At 41.7% G+C, this 27,758-nt stretch overlaps 1 protein-coding gene across 3 annotated transcripts in view; it reads left to right on the top strand.

Moving 5' to 3' along the window:
• Positions 1-27,758, top strand: part of itgb2 (integrin, beta 2) — a 94,849-nt gene that overhangs the window by 28,729 nt on the left and 38,362 nt on the right. For 2 of the 3 annotated variants that reach the window (XM_043693218.2, XM_087988841.1), the window contains exon 2: positions 8,641-8,704. The exons of the other annotated variant lie outside the window; for it this stretch is intronic. In XM_043693218.2, the coding sequence (XP_043549153.1) occupies positions 8,644-8,704 (61 nt within the window). In that variant the 5' untranslated portion in view covers positions 8,641-8,643. The remainder of the gene's footprint in view (positions 1-8,640; positions 8,705-27,758) is intronic. 3 annotated transcript variants of the gene reach the window in all.

The raw sequence follows: 27,758 nt of genomic DNA, 5'->3' as shown, positions 1-27,758 counted from the left end.
ACTCAGCAGCCTAATGCTACATGTTGTCTCAGTCTTGCTGCATATTGGCATAGGCTGCTTCAGTCAATTCTGCAATCTCCAACATCCAGCAGAACACGGGCGCCAGAAACAAGCCACGCATCAGATTTAGAATGTATTACCAGCTCTTCATTGTTATTGGGTCAAAATCCAGGAACTTTATTCCAAGCAGCATTACAGGACTACCTGCATCAGATGGACCAAAGCAGTCTGAAAAGACAGATCACCAACACATCCTGAAGAACCACACAGGTTGGGTTAATAATTAGTGACGTTGTCTGCTGTGTCATCCTGGACATTGTGCTCTTTGGAACAGAACTGGAACTCACAACATTCTGATTCAGAAAAGATAATATCCTCTGTTAAATCAGTAGCCTTCTTCTGAGACTAAATGAACTAGAACTGATCCACTTATACCGAGACAATTCCTGCCGGGTGTTGAACTGGTTTCTGTTGTGGAGAATCATAACTGGGCTCAGTTTTCTGCATCAAAAAACAATCATTGTTGCTTCCTGTCATGATTGTAACATGGATCAGTGGACAGCAATGTGTATTTGTGGAAAAGATTAGTCAATGACGTGGCCATTGAAACACATGGCAACTCTCTCTGCCTGCATGAATGTCCGCATGATTAATAGACTGCATATCCTGATAGAACTGTACTTCACTGTCAGTCAATGCTTTAAGTTAGAAAAGAGAATGTTCTGGCAAAAACTAATAGCCAAACAACTCTTTTGGTATCTACCTCACAGTTTTGACCAATGGATGTGACATTTTAAGGGATGTGGAAATGTCACAAGTAATCCAGAACCCCTGACTAATATTCCAGGCATATGGATTTAAACCCACCATAACTGCTGGTGGAATGTAAGTGCAGTGAATAAATACAGGAATATGAAAATTAGTGTAATGGTAACTATAAAACAATCTTTGTAAAAACCTATCTGTTTCTGTAATATCCTTTCAGGAAGGAAATGTGCAATATTTACTTGGTCTGGCCAACCTGTGACTCTCACCCACAAAATTGGGATTGACTCTGAAATTGCCGAGAAAGCCACTCAGTTCATTGGCAGTTACAGATGGTCAACAGATGCACGGCACAATGTGTTATAATAGATAGCCTTTTGAACATCAGTGTTTCCATTCAAATGCAGGGCAGTGCTTGATGTTGGTAATGACTTCTTGTGGAGTCATAGTCATGCAGCACAGAAACAGACCCTTCGATCCAACCAGTCCATTACGACCATAATCCCAAACTAAACTCGTTCCACTTGCCTGCCATCGGCCCATATCCTTTCAAACATTTCTTACTCGTGAACTTATTCAAATGTCTTTTAAACGTTGCAACTGTACCCGCATCCACCACTTCCTCTAAAAATTCATTCCACGTACGAACAACTCTCTGTGCAAAAACGTTGCCTCTCCTGCCCTTTTCAAATCTTTCTCCTTTCACCTTAAAAATATGCCCCCCCCCTCCTGAAATCCCCCGCCATAGGGGAAAGACACCTGCCATTCACCTTATCTGTACCCTGCATCATTTTAAAAACCTCTAGAAGGTCACCCCTTAACCACCTACACTCCAGGGGAAAAGGTCCCAACCTTGATTGATAAAAATCTGGCCTGTCTTCATCATGCGTCCAGGAGATGTGAATGTACCCCGCAATAGGGCACTTACATCAGTAGAGAACAATGGGGCACAGGAAACAAGGCAATTTTGGAGATTGGGACTAGAACAAGCAACACAACAGTTGAACTGGCAATATAAAGGAGTCAATGAACAAAATGGTCTTGGAGATTGCAGGAGGATTATTAGAGAAAAAAGTGAAGATTAAGAATGCAAATGAACACACGTGCAAAGAATAAATAAACTTGAGGAAGTTGCCGACCACTTTCTCAAGGGCAGTTAGGATGGGCAATGAATGCTGACCCGGTCAGCAATGCCCATGTCCCATGAATTAATAAAGAAAAAATAAAGTTTCTGTATTAAAACCTACAAAGAAAATTTTGGCATTATTGGATTTCTGTCCACGGGTGGCACAAATATTTATAGCATATGCTTGGTTTGCTAATTAAGGCCCTTAAGTGATCAAGTAATGAGCAAGTTAGACAAAGGAGAGACAATGAACGTAATCTATTTGGATTTCCAGAAGGCCTTTGACAAGGTGCCACCCAAGAAGCTGCTAGTTAAGAGCCCATGGTCTTAGGGGCAAGATACTGGCATGAATAGAGATTGTCTGACTGGCAGAAGGCACAGACTGAGGATAAAGGGTTTTTTTTTCAGATTGGCAGGGGTCCATGTTGGAACCACAACTATTCATGTTATACATTAATGATATGAACAAAGGAACATTGTTGCTAAGTTTGCAGGTAATACAAAAATAGGTGCAAGGACAGGGAGTGTTGAGGAAGTAGGGAGGCTACAGAAGGTCTTAAAGGCTTAGAAAGTGGGCAAAGAAGTGGCATTTGGAATGTAATGTAGGAAAGTGTGAGGTTATGCACTTTGATAGGAAGAATAGAGGCATTGACTATTTTTGAAATGGGGAAAGGTTTTGGAAATCAGAAGCACAAGGGGACTTGGGAGTCTTAGTTCAGAATTCTCTCAAGGTTAACAAGAAGCTTCCATTGGCAGATAGAAAGGCAAATACAATGTTAGCAATAATTCCGAGATGGCTAGAATACAAGAGCAGAGATGTACTGTTGGAGTTGTACAAGGCTCTTGTCAGACTGCATTTGGAATATTGTGAGCAGTTTTGGGCCCCCTATCTAAGGGAGGATGTGCTAGCATTGAAGGGAGTCCAGAGGAGGTTTACAAGAATGATGCCAGCAATGAAGGGCTTGTCATATCAGGAGCGACTGAGGACTCTGGGTCTATACTCATTGGAATTTAGAGGGATAAGGGGGGAATCTGTTGGAAACTTGCAGAAAAATGAAAGGCCTGGATACTGTGGATGTGAAGAAGATGTTTCCATGAGTAGGGGAGACTGGGACTCAATGGCACAGCCTCAGGGAAAAGAGAGGATCCTCTAGGACTGAGATGAGGAAGAATTTCTTCAACCAAAGGATTGTTAATCTGTGGAAGTCATTGCCATAGATGGCTGTGGAGGCCAACTCATTGAGTGTATTTAAGACTGAGACAGAATCATAGAAAATAGGTTCCTGATCAGTGAGGATATCAAAGCGTATGGGGACAAGGCAGGAGATTGGGGTTGAGAAACATATTATCCATCATCGAGTGGTAGAGCAGACTCAATGGGCCAAATGCCCTCATCTGCTTCTATATTTTATGGTCTGTGGTCTTATGGTCTGCTTCTCACAAGTGTTTCAGATTAACTATATTCCCAGAAGAAAAATGGCACGCAGCCAACTGAGTAAAACAGAGTGACCTACTCACCATATTGACTAGGTGTGAGGGTCTCCGTTCGCTCCAAATTGCAAGGGGTGGGGGGAGGGGGTTGACCACTGAAAACCACCTGTTAGTCCTCATTTCTGAGCTCTCGTATCCCCACAACCTCCAGCCTGCCATACCCCTAGATGTCCAGAAAGTCACTTATCCTCACCCACTGTTCCAGACGTTTACTGTTCCAGAGGAGTTAGAAAGACCAGCCTATGAAGTGTTACTCACAGTCACTGCTAGCTTCTGACTGTTGGCAGCTTCATTTGGGACAGCACTTAGTCTAAACTAAGAGGACTCTGGATACTGCTCCCGCATAAAAGAGGATGGGGAAAGAAGGCTCAGACTTAAAATAATTAGCAAAAGAAGCAAAAGTGACATGGGAGAAAACTCTTCCACACAGTGAGTGGTTATGGGCTGCAATGCAATGTTTGAGAATGTGGGGAAGACAGGTTCACTTGAAGCAGGGAAGGGAATCGGTTTTGAATTCCAGGGTTACAGGGAAATGACAGGAGAATGGCACTAGTGAATCATACATTTGAGAGCCACTGCAGACATGATGGGCAGCATGGCCACTTTCTGTGTTGACCAATTCTGCGCTTTGGGATAACAAACGCTCGGCTGTTGAAATGTTCAATGTCGTTTCTCAGATCAATAGAACATTTTTGAAAGATCGACTGAAATCTCAAATTGTTTGGAACCAGAGGTATTTATTCTTCAAGTTCAATTTTATCTGAACTGTCTGAGGTACACAAGTCGCACATTATGCAGTTTGTCGAGATTCTAAAAAAACAGTTTGATTCAAAATAATTTAAGCAGAGCCCAAGTGAAGTTCAGCACTGGTTTTGCGACATTGAACGGATGTGGCTTTCAGTGTCATTGGTCTGGGAAATGCTGAATTTCTCAAGTTGTTTCAGCAATGGAATTATGATGTTACACCATATCCTGTCAGTCTGGCATGAGGATGTAGCATGAAGAAATTATCTAGTTTGTGCAGAAGAAATCTAGCTACTGTTGAAAGTACGCACATAGCTTGCCTGATCCAGATCATCAGCATATTTGGTAGATGTTACTTTCTGTGGACAGTGAATGGGTCTCTACTGTGTGTCTCAGTGAAATACTCATGTACGTTTAGGGTTTCAGGTTAGGCCGCCACACAGTGGAATACTGGTACTGTATTGCAGGAACTGAGCTTAGATTCTCAAAGGATCAAAGTCACAGGACACAGGGCTAACGGCGACATATGCTACTGGAGCTCCCAGACATGGAGTTGTGAGACGTGGTTTTGAGACTGTGAGCTCCACAGGAGCAGTAACATCTGTAAAGCTCAGACTGATTTCTTAGACCTTGATCTAATGGATTGCTCACTGAGTTGCAAAGACAGCCTGTGGAAAGCAAGGTGTTCATTTTTATTTTGAGGAAACCCTGCCTTTTCATCAATTTTCCTCAACTCAACTCCTGTTTCAACAACAACCCCTATCCCTCCTGTAACCCAGTCAGAACTACACTCCTATCCCTCAGCAAATGAAACTCCTTTGTCCTCAGCAACTGAAGCTTCACCTTTCCATTCAGAACAGAAACCTTTCTCCACCCAGCTACTCCCCCATCCCTAATGACCCCGCTCGACACCTTTTGCAACCTCCAGATTCACACTGAGTCTGAAACGTTAGACTCACATTCAATGGGAAGGTTTTGGAAGTACTGTCAAAATTAGGCAGAGTGCCTCTGAACCAGTAGTAAGAAGGCACCAAAAGACAATTCATATTCCAGTGGTTGATGACGTTTGTTGCTGCTGTTGCAATCCGATTGAACAAATCCGAGGTTCATGACTAGGTTAGGCAGATGGATCTCATGTCAGCTGGAGGATGGCACAGAATCTGTCACAGAATCAATGACATTGTCAAGGCCCTAATGCCATTTTTGTAACTGCAGACACTGTCACCATTGAATAGCAAGAGGAATGGTCCCTTTTTTCCTCACAAGCTATTTCTGCAGGCACGTATCCCGCCTGTTCCGAACAGGCAAACATTATAGGCAGCACCTTTAACATAAACTAAGGAGCTGCTGACTCCAACGGCAAAGACATAAATTGTCCATCAACATTTTTCAACTTTTCTTGGTGCAGAATCCAGAAAATTCACAAAGTCCATCCCAATGTCAGCCAAGTCCAATCTACAGGACACATATATGAATGACTTTCTTTAAGGACAACAAACAGTTTACTGTACTCTCTCTTTCGATGACTTATTATGTGCCTGAAAGAGAGAGAGAGATCTGAAGCATTATTTAAACAGTTTTAGATATCAGGTGTCATATACAATTAATACTACTTTCTTTTCTTTTAAAACTGACAGGGAAACCTGTCTGTTGTCTCCCGTACAGTCACAACACTTCAACACACAGTGAATTGGCACGCTGTTCGACTGAAATGCATTCAATTTCTGTGTGATCATGTAAGGTGATAGTGAGTCAGCAGCTCTTTTTTTCTAACGAGTGAAACCAATGGAAATAAAAACAAGAGGAGGAATTTTGCAGTATTGCACAAAGTCAAACACTGTTCGTAAGTAGTAGCTGCTCTGTTAGGTTTCTGTCATCCCAACTACTGGGTCTCCAACAAGACAAGTGCTTTGTTCTAGCTCCTCACCAGTTCATTACTGATGAGGCCCGGCTGTAAGGATTGAGTATATGAGGAAGTAGCAGCAGGAAACCTCACCCCATATAAACCCACTGAAACAAAAATTGTCCCTGTGCTTTGCATGATTGTCTTGCATCTCAATATCATAACATGGAATAAATGAATCATATTTTAGCTGTTGATGCATGAAACATAGTACTGTACAGCATGGGCGCAGCTCATTCAGCCTCGGTCAGTGCCAGATGACGAGAGGAATCCAACCTAACCTAACTTCTCTGCCTGTAGCCTTGTAGGTTCATGCTCTTCAAGTGAATACAGACATAGTTTTAAAATGTGATGAGGGTTTCTGCTTCTGCCACCTTTATAGGGTGTGTGTCCCATATCCTCACAACCTCTGGGTGGATAATTTCCTTTCAAATCCCATCTAAATTTCATAGCTCTTACCCTTAATTCAGGCCTCCTGTTTACTGACCCCTCAACCAAGGATTTCCTATCCTCTCTATCCAGACATCTTATAATTTCAAACACTTTATTTCGGTCTCCCCTCAGCCTGCTCTGTTCCAACAAAAATAATTGAATCCAATCTATCCATGTTTCCAATCAGCTCGATACTATTTCAAATGCAATTACCTCTTTCCATAATGCGGAGACCAGAATTGAATGCAGTACTTGAAATGTGGCCTATCCAGTGCTTTTTACACTGTCAGTACAACCTGTCTGGTCTTACAGCTGATACCATGATTAATAAAGACAAGTATTCTATATGCCTTCTTGACCATCTTGTCTTGCTGTCCCGCCATCCACAGGGGTCTACAGATGTGCACGAAAAGTTCTTCTGATCCTTTGGACATACCATAGATAATAATGGGTTTGACAATATTTTTTAAAATATAATCAAAGTCCCAAAAAATCCTGCAACAGGAAGTGTTAGTTCCTGAGCAATGGAAAATTTCAAATTTTCAGGAATGATCCAGGGTATATTTCTTTACCTCAGGAATCAGCAGTTCCTTAGTTTATGTTCAAGATGCTGTCTGTGGTGCTTGACTGAACAGAAAGGGTAGTTCATGTTTTTCAATTAAAAGGGTGAGTTTTATTCAAATGAATTCTGGCAGAAAGATTAGTTGGCTCACAGAAGGTCAGAAAGCAGAAAGAAGGGGATAGTTCATCTGAGTCCCAGAAGGTGGGATGTGAGCTCCCATTGGAATCCTCACAGGAACCATTTCCTCTTAACAGTATTGTTAATGGTTCAGATTTTCTAATCAAAACCACAATGTTTTAATTCATGAGCAACTGAGAACAAAGAATGGTCAACCTGAGTGTGGTTGCAATAAATTAGAAGAATTTACAGAACAGGCATATGATTGGCAAATGAATTTCAACATGGATATTGATTTACTAAGTATCTTGTCCAAAGTATCTTGATTTACTAACAAAAATAAGGAACACATATTATTTGGAAATAAGAACATGAATTGGGTAGTGGGACAATGGGACAAATCCACCAATCACTTGAAGTTGTGATTCAGGTCAGTAAGGTCTTTCCAAAGACAAACTAATGACGCAAGGATTTATTTTGACAGAAATAAAACTAAAAATTAGAGAAGTTTTATACACCATGTGTTGAACCATGGTCAGAGCATGTTTAAATCCTGTTCTGGATACTCTGTTCTAAAAGTGATAAAGAGGAACTGCAGAGGTGAAAAATGATTTACAAAAATCATATTAGAATTCCAAAGTTGTAGTTATCAGGAAAGGAGAGGGTTGAGGGGTGTCTGAATAGAAGACTTTTAAATGATAACATATAAAATATATATGAAATGTAAAATCATATTTTGATAGAATTGACACAAGTGGAGGAAATTCATTTTTGAGGAATAGCAAAATGAGACACCATTGATTTAAGATAATCATTGAGATATCAAATTGAGAATTCCAAAGAAACATCTCTGCCCACAAAGTGCTGCGAGTTTGGAACTTGCACTGCACTTGCGGTCTGCAGTGCAAATGAATTTAAGGGGAGCTAAACAAGTACATAAGGGGGAAGGAAGAGGAGTACTATGCTGATCATGTTCGATGAGAACAGCTTAAATCCTGGAATGAACTGCTGAGGCTGAATGACCCATTTCAATGCTGGAAGTTCCATGTGCCTGTAATTCCAAGTCATGCTCGGGAGAGGTTTGTTATAATTCTGAAATTTGTGGGTTGAGGAGCTGCTGAAGAATCTGAAGTGTGTCCTACCAGGGTTCATTGCAAAGGCAGATTGCTAAAACTATCAGAGGTCATAGTCCAGTAAATGGGCTTGGAACTGTATTATCATCTTAAAGAGGGAGTATAATGCTAAAGAGGAAATGTCTAAATGACATTGTAATGTTAAACAAAACATTTCATATTCATTGCAAACTGTCAAATTCACGCAATGTTGCTGGTCAGCATTTAAGGGTCAACACAGCTCAGGGCAGAGACTGCAGGTCTGGGTGCATTTAAATGAATAATACTGAATAAATTTGAAGGTTGACTGTTTTATGAATGCAATCCAAAGCAAATGTTCAGGGTCAAATGGAGAATGTGATCTGGATCTTTCCTTTTTTCAAAACAGGAAATGGTCAAGTGGTTCCTCTTCCAACTGGTGTTTGCCTTGGTTCTGGGAACAGGACAAGCTGGTGAGTGAGTGGGAAATTTAAATACATTTGGTGAGATTACAAGTAAAGAAGAATTGAAGTCTTGCATTTATAGAGCATCTTTCAGAACCGCAGGTCATCCTCGAATACCTTCCAACTAATGAAATATTTCTGAAGTGTAATGGATGAAGTATGGAAACCAATTTGCACACTGCAAGGTTCCATGCCAAAAAAAAACAGAAATGATCACACAATCCACTTTAGTTGTCTAGATTGAAGGGCAAGTATTATCTCAGATACCAAGGAGATTTTCCCTACTTGCTACTAAAAGGTGCTATGGATGTTTTTGTCATCTGTCTGAGAGGGCAGAATGGACCTCAGTTTCCTGGTCCTCGATGTGGCTCAGATGCATCAGCCTAGATCTTGTACTCAAATCTTTGGAGGGAACTTGAACACGTGTATTTCTAACATGGGTGAGAGCATAACTGAGATAACTGTGTTTAAGAACTCAATATTACAATTGGCCAAGTTTTGCACAGAATATGCTTTATGTGAGAAAATCCAACTTCTTGGCTGAAATAAAAAGAGACAATGCTGTAAATACTCAATCAGATCAGACAGTATCTATGTTTCAGATTGAAGACCTTTCACCAGAACAGTTTGGCTGTCCCATTTAGTTTCTGTTGCATTAAACAGACATATTTGTTTTGGAAACAAAAACAGAAATTGCTGGAGAAACCCAGCAGGTCTAGAGGTATCTGTAGAGAGAAACAGAAACCTTCTGAATTTTTCCAGCAATTTCTACGTTTTATTTCAGATTTCCAACATTCACAATTCTTTGTTTTATTGTATTTATATTTGTTATTTGAGCAACCTATTACAGGAGAACCAAAGACTTACAAGTATGCTATGATCAAAGTAATACAGAGTTCATTAACATGATCATGTTTTTCCCTATATTCTGTATTTACCAACATAACTTCTATGTATTTTGCATCAGTTTTGATTTTATTTTGGAAACAATTTGATTGTGTACTTTTTGTTTGCGAACTGTTTTTTTGATGAGGAAAATGAATGATTCAAATGATAATACATTGTAATAATTTTCAATGTGATACTTGCCTATTCATCTCCTTCCTTGCAACCATGTGTGCCTCCAAATACTACTTCCAGATGAAACCGTGATTTACTGACACTCTTCAATTTTGAACCCTGTACTTGCTACACATGATTCAATTTCCTCCACACTGCAGCACAGATTTGGTTCTTACCTTGCTGAACATCTCCACTTAGATGATCTTGAGATTGCTTCCAAGCTAATGTCTTCATTCTACTTGAACTATGACCACTCTGCCCTTGCTCTTGTGCATTGTTCACTTCTCTTTAATTGAGAATTAAGAGTCTAATGATGACCGTGAAGCCATTGTCTATTGTCTTCAGTTTTACTGATAAACCAAATCTGCAGTATTGCAAGCATGTTTCAATGAAAGGCAACCCACTGAATAGTATAAAACAAATGATGATTTATTAAGCCAGTTTGATTTGCTCCACATGATATGAAGTAATTATTGAAGGCAATGGATACTGCAAAGGTTATGGACCTGACAATATTTTGGCAATTGTACTGAAGACTTGTTCTCCAATAGTATGTTGCCATTCCTCTAGCTGTTCCAGTCCAGCTACTTAACAATGTGGAAAATTAAACAGGTACGTCCTGTACATGAAAAGTAGGACAAAATATTCCAGCCAATTACTATGCATCAGTCCATTCTCAATCATCAGTAAAATTATAGAAGGTGCCATCAACAGTGCTATGAAGCAGTACTTGCTCAGCAATAACCTATTCACTGATGCCCACTTTGGGTTCTGTCAGGGCCACTCAGCTTCTGATCTCATTACAGCCTTGTTTCAAACATGCAGAAAATAGCTGAATTCCAGAGGTGAAGTAAGAGTGACAGCCCTTGATATCAAGGCTGCGTTCAATCAAATGTGTCATCAAGGAACCACAGCAAAACTGGAACCAATGGAAATCATGGGGAAAACTCACCACTGGTTGGATTCATACCTGACACTTCGGAGGATGCCTGAAGTTGTTAGGGATCAGTTATCTCAGCTCCAGGACATCTCTGCAAGAGTTCCTCAGGGTGATGTCCTTGGCCAACCCATCTTCAGATGGTTCGCCAATGACCATCCATCCATCACAAGGTTAGAAGTGGACATATTCACTGACAATTACAAAATGTTCAGCATCATTCGCGACTCCTCAGATACTATTGCAGTCCATACTTAAATGCAACAATGTCAGAATAATATTCAGGCTTGGGTTGACAAGTGGCAAGTAACGAGGTAAAAACAATGACTGCAGATGCTGGAAACCAGATTCTGGATCAGTGGTGCTGGAAGAGCACAGCAATTCAGGCAGCATCCGAGGAGCAGTAAAATCAACGTTTCGGGCAAAAGCCCTTCATCAGGAATAAAGGCAGAGAGCCTGAAGCGTGGAGAGATAAGCTAGAGGAGGGTGGGGTGGGGAGAAAGTAGCATGGAGTACAATAGGTGAGTGGGGGAGGGGATGAAGGTGAAGGTCAGGGAGGAGAGAGTGAAGTGGATAGGTGGAAAAGGAGCTAGGCAGGTCGGACAAGTCCGGACAGGTCAAGGGGACAGTGCGGGCTGGAAGTTTGAAACTCGGATGAGGTGGGGGAAGGGGAAATGAGGAAGCTGTTGAAGTCCACATTGATGCCCTGGGGTTGAAGTGTTCCGAGGCGGAAGATGAGGCGTTCTTCCTCCAGGCGTCTGGTGGTGAGGGAGCGGCGGTGAAGGAGGCCCAGGACCTCCATGTCCTCGGCAGAGTGGGAGGGGGAGTTGAAATGTTGGGCCACAGGGAGGTTTGGTTGATTGGTGCGGGTGTCTCGGAGATGTTCCCTAAAGCGCTCTGCTAGGAGGCGCCCAGTCTCCCCAATTAGAGAAGACCGCATCGGGAGCAACGGATACAATAAATGATATTAGTGGATGTGCAGGTAAAACTTTGATGGATGTGGAAGGCTCCTTTAGGGCCTTGGATAGAGGTGAGGGAGGAGGTTTTACAGTTCCTGCGGTGGCAGGGGAAAGTGCCAGGATGGGAGGATGGGTCGTAGGGGGGCGTGGACCTGACCAGGTAGTCACGGAGGGAACGGTCTTTGCGGAAGGCAGAAAGGGGTGGGGAGGGAAATATATCCCTGGTGGTGGGGTCTTTTTGGAGGTGGCGGAAATGTTGGCGGATGATTTGGTTTATGCGGAGGTTTGTAGGGTGGAAGGTGAGCACCAGGGGCGTTCTGTCCTTGTTACGGTTGGAGGGGTGGGGTCTGAGGGCGGAGGTGCGGGATGTGGACGAGATGCGTTGGAGGGCATCTTTAACCACGTGGGAAGGGAAATTGCGGTCTCTAAAGAAGGAGGCCATCTGGTGTGTTCTGTGGTGGAACTGGTCCTCCTGGGAGCAGATACGGCGGAGGCGGAGGAATTGGGAATACGGGATGGCATTTTTGCAAGAGATAGGGTGGGAAGAGGTGTAATCCAGGTAGCTGTGGGAGTCGGTGGGTTTCATTTATTGTATCCGTTGCTCCTGATGCGGTCTTCTCTAATTGGGGAGACTGGGCGCCTCCTAGCAGAGCGCTTTAGGGAACATCTCCGAGACACCCGCACCAATCAACCAAACCGCCCTGTGGCCCAACATTTCAACTCCCCCTCCCACTTTGCCGAGGACATGGAGGTCCTGGGCCTCCTTCACCGCCGCTCCCTCACCACCAGACGCCTGGAGGAAGAACGCCTCATCTTCCGCCTCGGAACACTTCAACCCCAGGGCATCAATGTGGACTTCAACAGCTTCCTCATTTCCCCTTCCCCCACCTCATCCGAGTTTCAAACTTCCAGCCCGCACTGTCCCCTTGACCTGTCCGGACTTGTCTGACCTGCTTAGCTCCTTTTCCACCTATCCACTCCACCCTCTCCTCCCTGACCTATCACCTTCATCTCCTCCCCCACTCACCTATTGTACTCTATGCTACTTTCTCCCCACCCCCACCCTCCTCTCGCTTATCTCTCCACACTTCAGGCTCTCTGCCTTTATTCCTGATGAAGGGCTTTTGCCCGAAACGTCGATTTTGCTGCTCGTCGGATGCTGCCTGAATTGCTGTGCTCTTCCAGCACCACTGATCCAGAAAATGGCAAGTAACATTCACACTGCAGAGATGCTCATCAATGAATTGAATTGAAATGAACTTATTGTCATGTGTACCGAGGCACAGTGAAAAGCTTTGTCTTGCGAGCAGTACAGGCAGATCACAGAGTTAAGTAGCATTGATAAGTAAATAATAGGTAAACAGTGGCAAAAACAAAATCACAGGTACAGGTGAATGTTCTGCCTTCATCCAGTAAGGTGGCTTTGAGGATCGAGGAGCTTCAAGCCTGAGTTTAAATAAAACATAGTTATTAGTAATTTTTAAAAGTATGCTATTAAGTTTAAAGAGTGTACAACGATTGTAGGAAATAGGAAACTTAGATCTGCATGCAGGAGCTCACAAGGAATCGACCATATCTGGCACCATCTTGCCACAGAGGGCCAAATGAATGACCGTCTCCAATGAGAGACATCTAACACCCTTTGACATTCAGAGATGTTACCATCAGTGAAACCCCTGCTATCAATATTCTCAGAGTTACTATTGACCAGAAACTCAAATAGACTTGCCATATAAATACGTTGGCAATCAAAGCAGATTAGAGGTGAGGAATACTGTAGCAAATAACGCACCTCCTGACTTCCCAAAACCTGGCCATCACCAGTATAGGCACAAGTCGGGATTGTGATGGAATACTCCCCTGTTGCCTGGATGGTTGCAGCTGTGACAAACATCAAGAAACTTGACATTATCCAGGACAAAGCAGCTTGCTTGATTGAGACCATATCCACAAGCATCAAGTCTCTGCATTTACGATGTTGAGTAGCAGCAGTGTTTACTACCTACAAGATGCACTACAGAAATGCACCAAAGATTCTTAGACACACCTTCCAAACCCATGACCACTTCCATCCAGAAGAATAAGGGCAACAAATAAATAGAGTTGTTATCTCTAGTTTGTTACCCGTGCCACGTGATGGCGAGGCAAGGAATAGGGAGCGATATCAGCTGAACACATGGCTGCAGGGATGGTGCAGGAGGGAGGGTTTCAGGTACTTGGATAATTGGGGCTCATTCTAGGGAAGGTGGGATCTCTACAAACAGGATGGTCTTCACTTGAACTAGAGGAGTACTAATATCCTAGGTGGGAAATTTGCTGGTGTTATTCGGGTGGGTTTAAACTAGCTCAGCAGGGGAATGGGAATCTGAAGTGTAGTTGCAGTGCACAGGAGGATGAGAGTAGGGAAGGCATGGACAGGATTTCATGGTCACAGCAGACAGCAAGCTGGCTTGAAGTGTGTCTACTTTAATGCCAAAAGTATCTGAAATAAGGTAGGTAAACTTGCAGATACCTGGGACTTCGATGCTGTGGCCATTTCGGAGACATGGATAGAGCAGGGTCAGGAATGGATGGTGCAGGTTTCAGGGTTTAGATCTTTCATTAAGCACAGGAAAGGCAGTAAAAGAGAGGGAGGTGTGGCCTTGTTAGTCAAGGACAGTACAACGGTGGCTGAAAGAACTTTTGACGAGGACTTGTCTACTGAGGTAGTAAGGGTTGAGTTAGAAACAGGAGAGGAGAGGTCACACTGCTGGGAGTTTTTTATAGGCCTCCACAGAGCTCCAGGGATGTGGAGGAGAGGATCAGCAAAAGAATTCTGGGTAGGAGTGAAAGGAACAGGGAGGTCATTATGGGGGACTTTAACTTCCCCAACATTGACTGGAAATGCTATAACTCTAGTACAGATGGATCAGTGTTTTTGTCCAATATACAGGAGGGTTTCCTGACGCAGTATGTTGAAGGGCCAACAAGAGGGGAGGCCACACTGGATCTGGTACTTGGTAATGAACCAGGCCAGGTGTTTGATTTAGTGGTAGGTGAGCACTTTGGAGAGAGTGACCATAATTTAGTTACATTTAGTTTAGCGATGGAAAGGGATAGGTACATGCCATAGGGCAAAAGTTATTGATGAGGCAAGGGCAATTATCATGCGATTAGGCAAGACTTAGGATGCATAGAATGGGGTAGCAAAATGCAGGGGATGGGGACAATCAAAATCTGGAGCTGGTTTAAGGAACAGATATTGCGTGTCCTTGATAGGTATGTCCCTGTCAGGCAGAGAGGGAATCGTGGTTTACGACAGAAATTGCATCTCTTGTTAAGCGGAAGAAGGAGGCTTACATGACAGTGAGATGAGATGGTTCAGATGAGGTGATAAAGAGTTACAGATTAGTTCGGAAGAATTTAAACAGATAAGAAGAGCAAGGAGGGGACATGAGCAGTCTTTAGCAGGTAGAGTAAAGGAGAACCCTAAAGCTTTCTATAGGTCTGTGAGGAATAAAAGGATGACAAGGGTAGGAATAGGGCCAGTCAAAGGCAGAAGTGGGAAGTTATGTGTGAATCCTGTGGAGATCGGAGAGGTGCTAAATGAATATTTTCCTCAGAAAAGGAGAATATTGTAGAGGAGAAGAATGAGATACGAGATATTAGATTAGAAATGATTAAAGTTAGTAAGGAAGAGGTGTTATCAATTCTTGAAGGGGCGAAAGTAGATAAGTCCCCTTGGCCGGATGGGATTTATCTGAGGATTCTCTGAGAAACTAGGGAGGAGGTGTTGGAGCCTATGGCCTTGATCTCTAAGTCCTCATTGTCTACAGGTTTAGTACCAGAGGACTGGAGGATTGCAAGTGTTATGTCTTTGTTTAAGAAGGGCAGGAGAGATGACCCAGGTAATTATAGATCAAGTGAGCCTTACGTCTGTTGTAGGAAAAGTTATGGAAAGGATTATAAGAGGTAGGATTTATAATCATCTAGCAAGCAATAATTTGATTGGAAATAGTCAACATGGTTTTGTCAAGGGCAGGTCATGTCTCACAAACCTCATTGAGTTTTTTGAGAAGGTAACCAAGCATGTAGATGAGGGTAGGGCAGTTGACATGGTGAACATGACCTCAGTAAAGCCTTTGATAAGGTTCCACATGGTAGGCTATTGGAAAAATTGCAGAGGCATGGGATTGAGGGTGATTTCGCTGTTTGGATTAGAAATTGGCTTTCTATAAGAAGGCAGCGAGTGGTGGTTGATGGAAAATATTCAACTTGGAGTCTGGTTACTAGTGGTGTGCCACAAGGATCTGTTTTGGGATCACTGCTGTTTGTCATTTTTATAAATGACGTAGATGCAGGCATAGGTGGATGGGTTAGTAAGTTTGCAGATGTCACGAAAGACTGTGGAGTGCTGGACAGTGTGGAAGAGTGTTGCAGGTTGCAGGGGAACTTGGAGAAACTGCAGAATTAGGCTGAGAGATGGCAAATGGAGTTCAATGCAGATAAATGTGAGGTGATTCACTTTAGGAAGAATAACAGGAAGGCAGAGTACATGGGTCAATGGAAGGATTCTTGGTAGTGTGGATGTGCAGAGGGGTTTTGGAGTCCATGTACATAGGTCCCTGAAAGTTGCCACCCAGGTTGATAGTGCTTTTAAGAAGGCATGTGCTGTGTTAGGTTTTATTGGAAGAGGGATTGAGTTGCGGAGTTATAATGTCATGTCGCAAGTATACAAAACACTAGTGCGGCCGCAGTTGGAATATTGTGTACAGTTTTGGTCGTCATATTTCGGGAAGGATGTGGAAGCATTGGAAAAGGTGCACAGGAGATTTACCAGGATGTTGCCTGGTCTGGAGGGAAGGTCTTATGAGGAAAGGCTGAGAGACTTGGGTCTGTTCTCTTAGGAAAGAAGATGGCTAAGAGAGGATTTGATAGAGACATACAAGATGATCAGAGGATTAGATAGGGTAGACAGTGAGAGTGTTTTTCCTGGAATGATGACATCACTCATTGAGTATGAGGGGGCATAGCTGCAAATTGAGGGGTGATAGATTTAAGACAGATGTCAGAGGCAGTTTCTTTACCCAGAGAGTGATAAGGGTGTGGAATGCCCTGTCTGCCAATGTAGTTAACTCAGCCACATTAGGGAGATTTAAACAATCCTTGGATAAGCACATGGATGATAATGGGATAGTGTAGGGGAATGGACTTAGATTAGTTAACAGGTCGACGCAACATCAAGGGCCGAAGGGCCTGTTCTGTGCTGTATTGTTCTATGTTACATGCTGTAGATGTGAGATCGACATTGCACAGCAACACATCCAACCCCTTCTTGATCACAGTTAGCAGCCACGACAAGCTGTCTGGCTTTGTGTCTGTGCTAAAAGGCAAGACAAGGGAGAAGGACAGTGATAGTGTAAGTTTTGAATGAGGTTGTCTTGTGCAAAAAAGCAAGGCAAGGCAGAGACGCTGTAAGCATCCAAGTAAGCATGCAATGAATAAGCAATAAAAGGGCAAGCTAAAAGCCCTGAGAAATGCCCTGTTATAAGGATCCCAGCCCTTGTGGACAAAGTGGTCTCGCAGCAACACAGCATAGAAAGCTGTCAGTGTGCTCTGAAGTGTTGTGTTTAAGTGGCGAATTGTATTCAAAGTGAATTGGAACCACATCATGATGATGTGGTGAGGCTGGTGCATGTCTGATGTCTGAAGCCAATGTCAGTGGAACATACCCTGAGATGACTCCTGTCCAAGATGGAGGCCCAGAAGAGCATCCTGGGAGCTGCGAGGTTTCCATTCAGACTTGTGTGTCAGGAATTATCACCATCTAGTTTCTCACTGCCACTTGGGAGATTAGGAAACTGCACATAAATGAGGCAAGAATAGGTAATAATAAGATGTTAAAGCATGCAAATAGGTCCCTCGCCACTCCAAAGATTCTCAGCTTGTCATTAAACCGAGGGTGGAAAATCAGACTTTATTTTCTGGACATTGAGAATCCAATTTTTCCAACCTTGCCATACTTTCCCATGACTTATCGTTGAAAAATGTGTTGCAGGTCAGGTAGCATCCAAGGAGCAGGAGAATCGACGTTTCGGGCATAAGCCCTTCTTCAGCAACTTACCGTTGCCCAGCTCATTCAAGGGTTCAGAGAATTCCATTCACAAGTTGCAATGGCATCAGTGGTCATGCCATTAGGTCATGTGGACAGGAGAATAAAGTATATTTAAAGGGACCTGGCAGCTGATCCCAGGACTGGCAAATCTGAATCACTGCTCCATAGCTGCCACTGCATGGTCAGAGCTCGTGACCCTGATTGCTCATCTCAAAATCTCACTGGGGATACAGCCCATAGTTTGGAAACAGCTGGTCCACACTGCTTACAATTCCCATTAGTCATTATGTCATTGGCAAACTTGAGTACGTGGCTTTCTGTCCCATCATCCAAGTTGTTCATAATCTTGAGGTGCCCCTCAGCGTGGCAACAGGAAGACAAATTGACACATGGAATTCTCATTCCTGATTACAAAGTAGAGTTGTCCTATTAGGAGATTTTAATTTTCCTAACATAGTCTGGGACTGCCATAGAGTTAAGGGCTGAGATAGGGTGGAATTTTTTAAGTGCATTCAGGAAGAGTTTCCTCAAGCAGTATATGGAGGGTCTGACTTGGGGAGGGGCAAAACGCGACCTGCTCTTGGGAAATAGGGCAGGACAGGTAACTGAGGAGACAGTGGGGGAGCACTTTGGGACCAGTGACCATAGTTCCATTAATTTTTAAATAGTTATGGAGGGGGAAAAAAACTTGTCCACAAGTTCAAGTTCTAAATTGGGGCATGGCAAATTTTGATGGAATTAGACAGGAGCTTGCAGTAGTTGGAGTAGATTGGAGTAGTTTGTTCGCAGGCAAAGGGACCTCCGGCGTATGGGAGGGCTTTAAAAGTGAGATAGCTAGCGTTCAAGGTCTATATGTTCCTGTGAGGGTGAAGGGCAAGGTTGACAGGAATAGAAAGTCCTGAATAATAAGAGATGTTGTGGCTTTGACTAGAAAAAAGGAGGTGTGGCTCAGGTACAGGCAGCTGGGATCAAGGGACCCGCTGGAAGTATACAGGGAATACAGGAGTTTACTGAAGTAGGAAATCAGGACGGTGAAAAGGAGGCACGAGATACGCTTGGCTGAGAAGATTAGAGTGAATCCAAAGAGGTTCCTTCAGTATATTGAAGGAAAAAGAATAACTAGAGAGAGAATAAGACCCCTCAAGGACCAAAGTGGATGTGTATGTGTAGAACCTCAGGAAATGGGCAAGGTCATCAATGAATATTTCTCCTGTGTTTACCATGGAGAAAGACATGAAGACTTGAGAACTTGGGGAAGTTAGTGGTCATGTCTTGGGGACAGTCCATATCACTGTTGAGGAGGTGTTGAATGTATTAGAATGTATGAAGGTGGATAAATCTCCTGGTCCTGACCAGGTATATCCAAGAACACAACAAGAGGCTAGAAAAGAAATTGTGGGGGCCCAGGCTGATATTTTTGCATCATTGTTAGCCACAAGTGAGGTCCCGAAAGAATGGAGGGCAGTGATTGTTGTGCCATTATTCAAGAAGCACAGCAAAAAAAAAGCCTGGGAACTATAGACCAGTAAGCTTAATATCTGTAATCGGTAATTACTTGAGAAGATTCTGAGGGATAAGATATACATGCATTTGGAAAGACAGGGTTTGATGAGAAATAGTCAGCATGGCTTTGCGAGTGGGAGATCATGCCTCACAAATTTGTTAGAGTTCTTTGATGAAGTGACCCGGAAGGTTGATGAGGGCAGGGCAGTCGGCATAGTCTATATGGATTTCAGTAAGGGCTTTGATAAGGTTCCACGTGGTGAGCTGCTCCAGAAGGCTCGATCACTTAGAATTCATGGGGAGCTGGCAAATTGGATACAAAATTGGCTTGATGAGAGGAAGCAGAGGGTAATAGTGGAAGGATGCTTATCAGACTGGAGACCTGTGACTAGTGGAGTGCCTCAACAGGGTCAGTACTGGGCCCGCTACTGTTTGTTACCTATGTCAATAATTTGGATGAGAATATCCAAGGAATGATTAGTAAGTTCGCAGATGACACTAAAATAGGCAATATCGTGGACACTGTGGAAGGTTATCAGAAATTGCAGCAGGACTTTCATCAGCTGGGGGAGTTGGCTGAGAAATGGCAAATGGAGTTTAATATAGATAAGTGTGAGGTCTTGTATTTTGGAAAGACAATTCAAAGTAGGAGTTTCATGGTAAATGGTAGGGCCTTAAGGAGTGTCGTGGAACAGAGGAACCTTGGAGTTCAGGTGCATGGTTCTCTGAAAGTGGAGTTACAGGTAGACAGGGCAGTGAAGAAGGCTTTTGGCACACTGGCCTTCATCAATCAGGGCACTGAGTATAGAGGTTGGGAAGTTATATTGCAGTTATACAGGAACTTGGTGAGGCCACATTTGAAGTATTGTGTTCAGTTTTGGTCACCTTATGAAAGGAAGGATGTTATTCAACTGGAAAAAGTTTACAAGAAATTGTAGAAAGTTACAAACATATTGCTGGACTCAAAGGTCTGAGTTAGAGGGAGAGGTTGAACAAGCTAGGACTTTTTTCGAGGACTAGAGGACATCAGTTTAAGGTTAGAGAGGAAAGAATAAAAGGGAACGTGAGAGGCAACGTTTTGACACAGAGGGTAATATACATATAGAATGAGCTTCTGGTGGAAGTGGTTGAGGCGGGTACATTAACAACATTTAAAAGACATTTGGACAAATACATGGATGAGAAAGGTTTAGAAGGATATGGGCCAAGTGCAGAGGTTAGCATGAACAGACATTTTGGTCAACATAGAGCAATTTGGGCCAAAGGGCCTGTCGCCATGCTGTAGGACTCTATGACTCTGTGACCAGGTAAGAATGGCTGGTTTACTTCCCAAAAAAGATATTCATGAGCCAGCTAGATTTTAATGAGAATTGGTGATGGCTTCTTTTTTGAGAATAATTCCAGATACATTAACTGAATTTAAATTCCACCAACTCATGTTGTGGATTTAAATCTGTGTCTTACTGCAGTGGTCAAAATATTAACCTAGGCCTTTGGATAATTAGACCAGAGACATGCTCACTATCCCACTGCCTCGAGATCACATTGTACAATCACTTGCCTCATCACTTCCAGTGCTTGGTTCACATTTTATCATCTGTGGTTCTTCCAATGTAATTTGTATTTGGTCATATGACTATTCTCTGTTCTCTTCCGTTTTGTCTTGCTTTCTCTCTCTTCTATTTCCTCAGCTTCCTCCCGTTACTTACTTTTTTTCCCAACATCTGTCTCTTTGAGTTCTTTACTCATTGTCTTCTGATGTAATGATTACTATTTTGTACTTGCACTCTTTCAGCAACTGGACAATCACTCTATGTTCTTTGTTTCTGCTGCGCTTTACAATGTGCTGCATGTTACAAACAGCAAACATACTACAGAGAAACTGGCCATTTACGACAATGTGTCAATGCTGGTACTTATGTTGCACAAGAACCTCCCCCAAACCTCATGTGTAAGCTTCTTAAGATGACTTTCTAATCCTTCCTTCCTCATTCTTAGTTCGCTTCCTCTTAGATACTCATCTAAACTGTTAATCTCAACTATTTCATCTGGAGTTGACATTTTAACCACTCTTTGGGGAACTTTTTTTTTCCAAGTTCATTTTGATTAATCATGACTTTAGTTTTACAGTCTTCAGTTTTCCAGTAAGGGGAAATATTTTCTCTCAGATAACCCTCCTAAAATTTAATCATTCTGAAATTTGTTTCAGGTCACCCCTTTGTCTTCCCTTTTCGAGCAAAAAAACTAACCTGTTTAGTTTCTCCTGATAGTTGTGACCTCAATTTTGGTACAATTACTTCTAAATAGTCTTGTAAAGTTCATTTGCACATTTTCCAGTGCATTTTTCGTTATACAGGTTTTGTACCATGTACTGTGTAAAATTATGAGGAATCCCAAAATTATAACTACCATTTCATGATATGCTGTCCATGAGTCATTTTTAGAGTTCACTTTTACAGTAAGATTCCAATGATTTCTGTCAATATTCTAATGGGTTTTATTAAAACATGAATTTGGTTACACATTAGAGTTACACATAAAATAAGCCATGGCAGGATTTTGGAAGGAAAGGGAGCTCTTTTGAGTGTCCTTGCTGGTATCTTGCCGTCATTCAAAATCACAGAAGCAGATTACTTGATAATTATCTCATTTGAGGTACTATGTAGGATGGAAATTGGATGCATGTTTCTTACAGTGACTATACTCCAAAAAAGTATTTAATTGGCTGGATTAAGTAGGGCATCCTGAGGCTGTGAAAGGTAATTGCTGTGAAAGCTGGAGAAATGCTAATTCATTCCTGTCTGCATCTGGACACCTCATTTATTAAAGAGGGCATTGGAACCACTGAAAAGTGTGCTGGAATTCCAGAAATGATATGAACAACGAGAAGATGTAGTTATAATAAAGGGGTTTGAAATCAAGATTGTATTGGTTGGAGCACAGAAAGCCAAAAGGAATACAGTAAGTGTTCACATTTAGAGCAGGGTCTGAGGGGTTAAATTGTGAAAGTGTTTATTTCCCCACCAATAAAGAAATTAGTAACCAAGGAACATAAAGTTGCTTTCCCTTTATTTTAGTATTTCCTGTGAATTGCCCAGATGGGTGCATAATGAAAAGCTTTGACAAAACATGTCTTTATTTAGCAATTCTCAAAGTTAGGATCTGTATTTGGAGCACAAAGAAGTTGATTAGGCTTTTGTTTCACTGTGTCAGAAGCATCTCAAATGCTTGATCAAATAAACTGAGAGAAATCAGGTCAGTGACAACGCAGAAGACAGAATTGGTTTTTGGAGAAAGAAATCAGGAGAAAGAATAGATAAATTTTATATTGAGTTAGCTTCAAGGACATCCAATCCTCTGTGATAATCCTCTGCAAAGTCACAGTCTACCAGTTGATTCCTGAATTTTCCATCCAGCACCAATATTCCTTCCAATTTATTTTTCCACTGGGTGGACCTCCAAGGTCCATGCATGGCAGCAGCTTCCCAAAAGTGGAAGTCAGTGAGTCAGGCTGGTGTGTATGTGGAACCTCCCAGCGAGGATTGGAATATTGAATTTAGATTATTATTAGAAGCAACAAGTATATGTAGATTTTTACTAACCATAAAATGGCTTTTCAATTTCAAATAATACAAGAAAATGGCTGAGAAGAGTGATTGAAACCTGTGAACCTGAAATGCTGTTTTGCAGAATTAAGCTGAAATTCAAAGACAAGAGGACAATAGAGTTTTCATAAAATGAATACTGACACATTAATTGACAATTCGAACTAACCTTGAACCGCTACAATGGCGTGATGATTTACGTAAATAAGAACCCTTTCCAAGGATATATCATTGGATTAACTTGCTGTAAATCATGTCACCTTCTTATATGTGATTGGTCTTTCTCGTAATTAAGTCTGTACTATCTCTTAAAAAACATATAAATAATGTGTAATTTTCAAATGTAATTGCGCAACTTCACCGCGGAACATAAAGCTTTAACCTCTGTGTTGCTGGATAGAATTGCGTCAAGGTACCTTAATTCAATAAACTAATGACCCTTGCTCTTGTACACACCGCATTCCATTGATTCTTTTGACTGATCTCGAACCAAGGGGCCCCTCTTCAGGGGTCATAAATCTTCACCAGCCGTGAAAGAACTTTCAGGGAACATTGCTTAGCACAATTATTCAAACAGCATCACCACTAGAATGGCAGTGATTCAGTGAGATAGCGAGCCAGCACCTTTTCAGGGAAACTGAGAACAAGCACAATATGCAATCTTGCCTGTTTTGTCCATACTTTCATAACTAAGGAACATAAGAAACAGCAGCAGGAGTAAGCCATTCAGCTTCTCCAGCTTGCTATGCCATTCAGTAAAATCATGGCTGATTGATTTGATTCTGGCCTTAACTCCACTCGCAAGGTTTGTGAAGGTTTGTAGCTCAGGTTGAGGTTTAGGGTGTAGGTTTGCTCGCTGAGCTGCAGGTTTGATATCCAGAGGTTTCATTACCTGGCTAGGTAACATCATCAGTGGCGACCTCCAAGTGAAGCGAAGCTGTTGTCTCCTGCTTTCTATTTATATCTTTCTCCTGGATGGGGTTTCTGGGGTTTGTGGTGAAAAACGAACAGGAAATGACATCATCACAAACCCCAGGAACCCCATTCAGGAGAAGGATATAAATAGAAAGCAGGAGACAACAGCTTCGTTTCACTTGGAGGTCGCCACTGATGATGTTACCGAGCCAGGTAATGAATCAAACCTACAGCTCAGCGAACAAACCTACACCTTTAACTCCACTTTTGTGACTTTTGCCCAAAGCCCTTCACACTACTGTAAATTAAACATCTCTCTAACTCAGCCTTAAATATCTTCAATGACCCTGCCTCTGCTACTTCCTGTGAAGTAAAATACCAAAGACTTATGATTCTCTGACAGAATGAATTTCCACTCATCTCAGTCTCATGTAGAAAAATCCTTATTTGACTCTGTTATATTCCCAGTTGATGGACAAGTCAGATCCCAGAATGAAATCTAGTTTGATGGATCGTTTCTTTTAAATTTCGGTGAACATGGAGGTCAGATACTGAAACATAGTTTCACGAGACTGTGAAGTTACTTCAATAATAAAACAGAGGTTTACAACACAAAAATCAAAAAATAAGTTGTTTAGATATAAGACAGATTTTTAAAAAAATCTTAAAACACACAGCAGCACAAGGTTCTCAACCTACTTCACAAAACCACCTATTTACAGAAATTTAAGTCCAGAGAAATTACCCTTCTGTATCAAATCTTTAAGTTCTACTTAACTGATTCGCTCCATTTTCTTTTCTGTGAACCATGAAGTCTTCTTACATGAATACACATAAAACTGAAAGCTTAAACATTGTCAGCTTATGGTAACTTGCAAATTCTGATCAGAACTCTCCTCATTTGAAGCTGGACAAATTAAACTTTTCTTTTGCGGTGACTGTGTTTTCAATGAACTGTCCTCAACTTTTTTAAGGAGAGAACTTACATTTCTTCTGATCCCAGTCTCTTCTGAACTGTCTCAAAAAGTTTCAAATTTCTGGCTTTTCTAAACTAAGATCAATCCCGGGTTATTCTGAACTGAAAACAAATTAATAACCTTCAATGTTTAGTCTGCTTGTTGTAAACCACAACAGTTGAAACAATTCCTCATAAACACACCCCAGACATTCACAGCCACTTGCTTTCTGAACGATGCTGAACAGACTGTGATTTTATTTTTAAAGAAAAGCTTCATCTACTTCTTTGATAAAATTCTCTTTCCAAAAATCATATTAATGTGATACATAATATTTTAAATAATATATATTACACTATAGATCCAGTCTCCTTGCCTTATGAGACAACATCTTCAAATCAGAAATTTCTCTGAACCAATTTCAATGTAAGTACATTCTTCCTTACATGAGGGAACCAAAACTTCTGCAATTTAGATGTGGTCACATACCTTGCTTTGTTACCAAGTTTCCAACTTTTATATTCCATCCATCTTGAAATCAAAGTCAACACTTCATTTGCCTTCCTGATGACTTGTTGCACCAATCTTCTAACTTCTTGTGATTCATGAACAAGGATGACTAGCTCCCTCTGGACTGTAGCATACTTCAATCTGCCTCCACTCAAATACCAACCTCTAATTTTCTGACATTATCCTCCATATTTTTTGCTGACTTATTTCACCTATCTATAGTTTCCAGACTCTTCAGATCATTGTCAACTTTGCTTTCTGACATATTTTTGTATTGTCAGCGAATTTATAAGAAAAAAACTTCATTCAAGTCATTAATATAAATTGAAAATAATTCAGGCCACACTAATGGTTACAATTTGCGAAGTTGAAAATTCTGCAGTTATCTCAAATCTGTTTCCTGTTCATTAGCTAATACTCCATCTATGTTAATATGTCACTCCAAAACTATGAAATCTTTTCCTGTGTCGTAACCTTTCACACAAACCATTTGGTTCACTAATGTCCTTTAGAGAAGAAAATTTGCCATCCTTACCCACTCTGGATTACATGTGACTCTAGACACACAGCAATGTAGTTAACTCTTAACTGTCTTCTGGACAATTAGGGATGAGTAATAAATGTTGTCCTAACCAGCAATGTTCATATCTCCTGAGTAAATTTAAAAGTCATGTGACAACTTATGAAATGCATTTTGGAAGCCCAAAAACCCGACATCTACCAGTTCCCTTTTATCGACCTTGCTTGTTGCATTCTTAGAGTACTCAAACAGCATTTGCCAAACATGATTTCCTTTTCATTAAACCATTTTGATTCTGGTTGTAAGAAATTTTAAGAAGTCATGGTTATGTAAAATTTCTTCTGATTTGCTTAAACCTCTCTACAACATGCAAGACACATCAGGAATGTGATGGAATAACCTTGAGTAAGTGTGTATCCAATAACACTGAAAAGTCTCACAAACTATTAGCTTAAAAAGCTGCTCCCTCCAAAGTTACTGTGGCTGAGTGTGACCTATTTATAGAATCCACTGTGAAAAATCACCAAGCAGCACCTCTCAAACCTCTGACACTGAGAAGGACAAGGACAGCCCTGTGCATGAAAATACCACAATTCAGTATTACACCATTTTGACAAAAAGGAAAAGTCAGTGAAACTTGGAAATGGCTGGTCTGAATTGGAGTTCTATTTTAAGATATACAAGATCAGATCACAACAGTGCGAAATATTTCCAAGTTTTACTTATTTTTTCCTTCTGGCTGAACATGTATTGGTGTTACTTCACACTTGCTTGGTTAAGATGCATAAAATCCTTATCTAATATCACTGTCAGAGTTGAACTGCAGCAGTTTGAGAAGGCTAAGCATCACCTCCTCAAAGGAGAGCAGAATCTTGCCAGTCATCCTCACATCCTGAGAATGAAACAAATAAGAGGCCTCAGTAACTTTCAAAAAATGCCTTAAAGTGAGTTGCAGAATTCAGATATCACGAATATATTTCTCAGATTTGGTGGATTAAACAGCGCACAAAGGTTATTTACATTGCCTTCTTTATCTTGTATGTCAGAAAAACTGTAGTATTAGCATTCCCTGACGATTCAGACTACACATATTTTTATCTTGTCATGTGCTTCACTGTGCTTGTGTTTATTCCAGTTGCTTCAACCACTGCCACATCCTCTGGTCAACCAATCCCTACATCTCTCCTCACTCTTTTAGGATATATCTACTATTACTGTCACACAATCCCCATCCTGCGAAGGCAGTTATGTTTGCTTATCAACTGTAATTAAATCCATGCAATTCTTTTTGAAACTCATTATGTGATGCTCCTTCCTTATTCCATTGGAAATACAAACATGAAATAGGATCGGAAGTGGACTGTTGAGTCTCTTGAGTTTTCTTTGCCACTGAATGGCTGAAACCTAAAACTTCTGACTCAGAGGCAGAGGTGTGTTAGATATAAGACCACAAGTCCTCACACATTAATACTTGTTATAGTGTCACTTGCTTTGACCCCAGAAAATTTGAATGTTTTTCCAGTCAGCCTGGCACTGGACCAGATATTGTTAGTGCAGAAGTGTCAACCTCAATAATGACGAATAGACACTTTCTTGTTCTTTTGATTGTTATTTCTAGTGTGGTGCTGGAAAAGCACAGCAGGTCAGGCAGCATCCGAGGAGCAGGAAAATCGGCATTTCGGGCAAAAACTCTTCATTGGGAATGAGGTTGGGAGCCACGGGGGGGGTGGAGAGATAAATGGGAGGGGGTGGGGCTGGGGAGAACGTAGCTAAGAGTGCAATAGTTGGATGGAGGTAGGGGCAAAGGTGCTAAGTCAGAGAGGAGGGTGGAGCGGATAGGTGGGAAGGAAGATAGACAGGAAGAGTTTCCTGCTCCTCGGATGCTGCCTGACCTGCTGTGCTTTTCCAGCACCACTCTAACCTTGACTCTAATCTCCAGCATCTGCAGGACCCACCTCCACCTTTTGATTGTTATTGTCCACTGCAGAATTGTATATATGGG

The sequence above is a fragment of the Chiloscyllium plagiosum genome, unplaced genomic scaffold (assembly GCF_037043375.1).
Source record: "Chiloscyllium plagiosum isolate Xiang-an unplaced genomic scaffold, Cpla_swu_hap1 HiC_scaffold_7, whole genome shotgun sequence".
NCBI lineage: Eukaryota > Metazoa > Chordata > Chondrichthyes > Orectolobiformes > Hemiscylliidae > Chiloscyllium > Chiloscyllium plagiosum.
Note: the sequence above shows the minus strand (reverse complement) of the source record. Positions and strands in the feature narration are given on the sequence as shown.